Here is a 6,000-nt window from a genome sequence, read left to right on the forward strand (position 1 = left end):
TAATTAGACACACCTAAACAAGGAGCACTAAAACTTCCAGGCAGGTTTATTGGAGCTAAATTCCCTTCCAGGAGCAGGATTGGACACGCCTGTCCTAATCTCCACCTTTAGCCAAAACCTAATCCTAATGTTTTCCAGGGACCAGCAAGTATGTTGGTTCAGGAGAATGCCCTACTTGAAAAAAAAAACTCAGTCAGCCAAGGGTCCACATACTTACGGGTGGTATCTGTCCCAACATCTGTTCGTCCTCCTCTACTGAAGTGGGAGTGAGTGCCGGAGTCCTCCTGAGCACGCTCAATCCTCCTGTCCGTCTCGGTCCGCCCCGGTTGGCAATTTGCTCATGTGTCTCCCCCTGGGTTAGGTCCGATTCTCCACCTGACAGGCTGAGAGAGGTTTCATTGGACACACGGACCCTGAGGCTGCGTTTGAAGCGGTGGCGTTTGTGTGAGGCGGTTCGGCTGGGTTGGGGAGGCTGAAGGAACAGGGGATTGACAAAACATGGGCTGATCAATCTGGATGTCCGGTGGGGCGCTGAGGGCGGAGGGGGACCGTTAGGAAGGCCAGGGGACGTCTGAGAGCTCCAGAACTCTGAAAGAGCCATGGAAGGTTGCAAAGAGTGAAAATGAAATGGAAAACACAATTGCACATGAACCTTTTAGAGCTGAGCATTTTAGAGTAGTCATGGCTTTTAGATCTATTGAAATTAAAGCTTTCAATGTAAAATGAAAACATAACATGCAACTTCCTGAAACAACATCTATTTGGTGAAACTTGGCCTGGCCAGTTATGGTTTGATAAGGATGCTATTTGGCATGCTAGCTGATTTTGCTTAGCCAATAAGAGTATGATGTTGGGGCAGTCTGTCACTCTTATTTCCAGCACCAATAAATAAGTGGCTGACGTTTGTTTCAACTCTTTGTCCTCCATTGATGGATTTTTCCATCATTTATGAGACAACACTTCCACGCCATTGATGAAATTTTCAATGGGGGGGTTGGGGGATATTGATTACGCATCCTCTGAATGAGTACAGAATCAAAACAGACAAATTGTTTATGCAAGTTTTAGTCTTTGGGGAAAAAACACACGAGTTTCTCAGCTTTTTGTTCAAAGTTTTTTTTTAGCAGAGGCTCTTTTATTCTCTGTTCTTTCTTTTGATATATTGCATGTTCAGATTCTAGGGGACATGACATTTTTGTGAAAATTATCAAAACGCTGGTGGTGGCTGGCAGATGTTGGTGGGAAACAGTTCAACAATATCCCTGAGTTTTAGCAGCACATTTCAGTGCTAACTAATTTTGTGATCCAGTCACAATGATGTGCTAACTTTGTAAAGGGGCTGTATTTGAAGGAAAGGACAATTAAATACTAAAGTGGACAAAACCGCAAACCTGCAGGTTGGTATAAGCATTGAATATAAGAGGGAGTTAAGGATACTAAGTGGGTGTTTACATATAACTGTTAAAGGTACAGCAGCAAAAAGGCTAGTTTAGTTTGAAGGGTCAGTAAGGGGGTGGAAATGGTTGTGAAAAACAAGTATTCTTGCCTAAGCCCAGATGCGAAATGCTTTCCAGCTGGGTGTGTGTTGTGGCCTGTATAATTGCTTCTGGGAGCTCCAGTGGGAAAGGTAATACATCTCTGTTGAACACATACACAATTAGCATAAATTATAATACATTATAGATAAAACACTTGTTTAATGTACATGAATTCTATAATGTTTGTTGGTTTGATGTACCTGCTAATCGTGTAAAACGCCACTAGTCTGCAGAGATCAGGGAAGCTCAGGGCAGAACTTTCTAGAGAAAACGCTAAATGGTGACAAAGCAGATGTAAGAATTTAAGATATAAAAATGTTACCAGACATAAAACCAGGTTTCCCAGCCTTAGCTGTTTATTAATCATTAACTAAATAAACTGTGCGAGCTGGTCTCATTTAGGAGTAGGCCAGTTAGACATTGTTTTGTTCTAATAATGTTTTCAATATCTTTAGTGATAACATTGTTTGTTGATCACGTTTTCTCTTGTCTTTTTCACCATAAAGACTGTTTTATAAACACACAGTTACAACAGCCAGAGAAAAGGTCATGTTAAAAAGTCAAGGGTCAAGAGCCCAACTAAAGCAAACACTGATCACCATAATGGTGACTTCAAACGAAACATTTTCAATCAATCATCAACATCTAAACCCGTTAACTCTCAATAAGACCTTCTGTAGACGTCTGACAGAAATAAAGTCAAACTGGTTAGTAATAAGTGAAGCAGGTAATGTTTGTGGAGTTAACCATGTCCAGTGCCTGCTGGGAAACTTCCCGCTTAAACCTTCATAAGAATTTAGGGGATAATGTTCCATCACTAAACATTGTCAGAATGATTTTAGAGAATGTTATCCTACCTTTTAGGAACATGTTCTGGGAACAAATATAAAACTTTATTTATTTACTGAAAACATTACTAGAACAAACAGGCTGGGAGGCTACCATATAAAATCCATGTCAAGTTTTGCTATAATACCGGTGACTAAAAGGATGAAGAACCAAAAATAGACTAAATAATATCTTATATTGCAATGTAAAAATACCAGTTGTTAAGGATTTGCATTAATCTATAGTAACCATAATTGGCTTACTAACACAATATGACAACAAACATACGTTGTGGGGATTCAAGGTTAATGTGTTAGGCTTAAGGGGACAAAAAATAGCATTAGCTCAGTCTAAAAACTAAGCTAAAGTGTGTGTATGTGTGACGTGTTAAACTCACTGGAGTCTTCCTCGCGGATGGGATACTGTGACACACCTCCCTCCTGCACTCGCACACACAGAACCTTCCTGTGGGAGGCGCTACACTTACACACCAGAAACGTCTATGGACAAAGATGGAAGATACAGAGTTCATTAACCCCTTTATTAGATAGATATGTTATAATATATAATGAAATTGTATAATATTATACATATGTCAAATTATTATATACAACAATAAAGTTGAATATGTCAGAGAATCAAGTACACTGTATTGTGGCGAGGGGTGATTGCAAAATAAAAATAAAAAGTTGTTCAAAAGTGCTTCCTCTAAGAAAATTGCCAAAATTTATAAAACGCTTAAAATGTATGCAATAAAGTAAAATCCATATGAATGTAATGCAACAGACTGCCTCTGTGTTTATTTGAAGTGTAATTGGTTGATTAGCTGTAAATTACATCAGTCTTACTGGCCATTGTTATGCAGGCATAGTTATACAGAGATACATCACTGCATGATAACTATAATTATGACTTATATTGTGAGCAATAGTGGAAAACATGATGATTTGATTTCAAGTGGCGGTTGGGATTCTCTCACCCCGACTATCTCTCGCTGCAGGATTTGGTGGGCGGAGTCAGGGTTGATTGACAGCTGCAACCATATGGAGTGTGTGAGGAGAAGACGATCCAAAACACTTAAACTCCTCTGGAGAGACGCGTCCATCTATAACGCAGAGGACAGGGGTCAGCAAACACAAAACCAGGCCAACAAGGAATCTGAGCTCACAGAAAGTCTGACATTCGCAAATTTCGATGCTTATTAAATATATTGGTAGGACTTTACAGTAAGGTTCCATTTGTTAACATTAGCGAGTGACACACAAACCCGCCTCTCCTCACTCACTCGCTTCATTTTCTCCAGATGAATATTTGTTGGTTACAGGGCTTGAGTTTAAGCGTGGGATTGTGCATATTAGACATAATTTTACTCATTCCCGCAGATTTTGTGGTTAAACACTCAAAGTACGCTCACATAAAGCCGCCTCTCAGTACTAAACTGAGTTCTCTTTAGCTGCTTATTGCACTTAAACAGTCAAATACACACAAAAAATATGTCAAAATGCAGATCTTGGCGAGTATTCACGTAAACACAGTTATGTTTTAAGTGAACTGTGATGGATATTTTAATTAATCAACTAACATTTGTTTTTCTTGCAGGAACAACATTCCTATGCTTTTATGTATATGTGTCCCCTTTGGAGAAAACTCATGGTTGTGTGTGAGTGTATAAATAACAAATATGGGAAATGAAACTAGACAGATGTACCTTGTGATCATGAAGTAATCACAGAAACAGAGTTTGTTTTACCTGGTAACAGAAGAACCAATCAAATTGTAGGGAAATTATGTAATGCATCATGGCATTGTTGCCATTCCCCTATTCTATAAAAACTGTGGTATTTGTGTATCTGGTGGGATTCCCAATGGACTTTGACTGAGATCCTCCGGCCTTTCTTCGTCTTGGGGGAAGTTCTCTGAGGAAATGTCGAGAACTATCTCCCGGCCGTAATTAAAGCATTTAAAGGACATTTGCTGAAGTCTGTTTGTCGATTATTCCTGCGCAGGAAGCAAGTCAGATAGGGAAGCAAGTAAGTTAGAGTATAGGAAACTGAAAACGCAAGAGCTAGAGTATAAAGGTATTGGGTGTCGATTGGAGACGCTTCAGGTAGTGGCTTTAAGTTTAGGGGAAAATCTACCACAGAACGTAAACAGTTGAGAAAGAAAAAACGCACGTGTAACAGTATATTGAGTCGGTGCATTAGTTCTTGAAGTGACAGAAGCCTAATACACCGACTGTCAAATTATGAGATAGGGCTGTCAGTTTTGTGACAAAAATCCTGTTTGATTTTGGAGATATGTGTGTTCATTGAATCGATTGTAAAATCGATATTCCATGTCTAAAGAAGTTTCCATTTTCAACACCAAATACAGGCAAATCCACGGACACCTAACAGGCATTAGGACGAGCGTAAAGAGGGCGTTTGAGACGCACAAGTCAGCAATATTTCTGATGATTTATTGGCGTGAAGTTTCGTGCACAATGACAAACAGGAGCGCAACATTCAGGGATTGAGATTAACTCCCTCGGCCCGCCAAATGCGGGTAAAAATGAACATTGGCGGGAAACGCTGTCAAATCACGAGCCAATCTGGAGTGTTTCTATGTTTACTCGCTTTGCTGTGGAAGTTCGAGTAAGACAAATCTGCGTGGATTTAGGCTTATGATCTGCTCATGATATATTAAATACAGCGTATTACGCAGAATCTGCGCATTTCTGGCTTACTTGAACACACGCGTCACTAAGCAACAAATAACGGCGCGCTTGTTCACTTGCATTGAAGTAATAGCAAATATTAAAAAGCATTTGGTTAACAGAAAAGACATGTTCATGTACTGTAATGATCAATCCACCTAAAACAAATTTTTGGTAAAAAAGAAAAAAGGCCGTTAAAATCGATTCCCTATTTTCGTTTTCGAAACTTGTGTTGGTTGGTCCGATCGATTGTGCAATCGATTTTCGAACGTAAAGTGACAGCCCTATTATGAGATAATATTAAAAATATCTATATGGCAGTTTTTCCCCAATGGTATCGATGTCAAAATTGTGGCTAGTGAAAATGCTTGGTGGCTAGTAACTTTTGAAAACCGCTAACCAGAGTGGCCAAAAAAAGTGACTGTCAAGCCCTGGGTGCATCTCTAAATTTATTCTAAACTGTTCCCAATATTTATTAAATACTTGTGATACTGCTTTCAGTTACCTACAGTTCTCTCCAACATGTTTTACCCTGTTCAAATCCCAAAACCAGCACACAGAATCTTTGGAAATCTTTGCAGATTCTGTCTGGGCCTACATGAAACGCGCAGACAATGAACCGTGCAGCAGTCACTGCTTCAAACGCTCGCTCGCTCTCGCTGCGATGACACTGTGTGGGCAGCCCGAGAGGATGCTTATGCATAACAGCAGATGGTTGTCATGGCAACAGATGCCTACACGTCCTACCAGGCAGTCCCACTCATCCACGGACACCTACTCACCCGAAACACGCGCACACACACACACACGAGGCAGACTGCGCTTAAAAAGGCGAGGAACTGTTGGCAAAGTAGAGAGGATGTTTTTTAATTCCTGGTTCTCGTGCCCTTTCCCTCTCTAGAGGTGTCAGAGAGCTCTCCGGCACAATCAGGGCTCTTT

The 6,000-nt window shown here is 40.3% G+C and overlaps 1 protein-coding gene across 1 annotated transcript in view; it reads right to left on the reverse strand.

Annotated features, from left to right (window-relative positions):
- Positions 1-6,000, reverse strand: part of rin1b (Ras and Rab interactor 1b) — a 44,037-nt gene that overhangs the window by 8,231 nt on the left and 29,806 nt on the right. The window contains exons 2-6 of the mRNA XM_056246444.1: positions 3,346-3,471; positions 2,764-2,866; positions 1,739-1,811; positions 1,547-1,638; positions 218-588 (exon numbers count right to left, since the gene is read on the reverse strand). Of these exons, the coding sequence (XP_056102419.1) occupies positions 218-588; positions 1,547-1,638; positions 1,739-1,811; positions 2,764-2,866; positions 3,346-3,471 (765 nt within the window). The remainder of the gene's footprint in view (positions 1-217; positions 589-1,546; positions 1,639-1,738; positions 1,812-2,763; positions 2,867-3,345; positions 3,472-6,000) is intronic.

The sequence above is a fragment of the Rhinichthys klamathensis genome, unplaced genomic scaffold (genome assembly GCF_029890125.1).
Source record: "Rhinichthys klamathensis goyatoka isolate OS25496 unplaced genomic scaffold, OSU_Roscu_1.1 h1tg000039l_1, whole genome shotgun sequence".
Taxonomy (NCBI): Eukaryota; Metazoa; Chordata; class Actinopteri; order Cypriniformes; family Leuciscidae; genus Rhinichthys; species Rhinichthys klamathensis.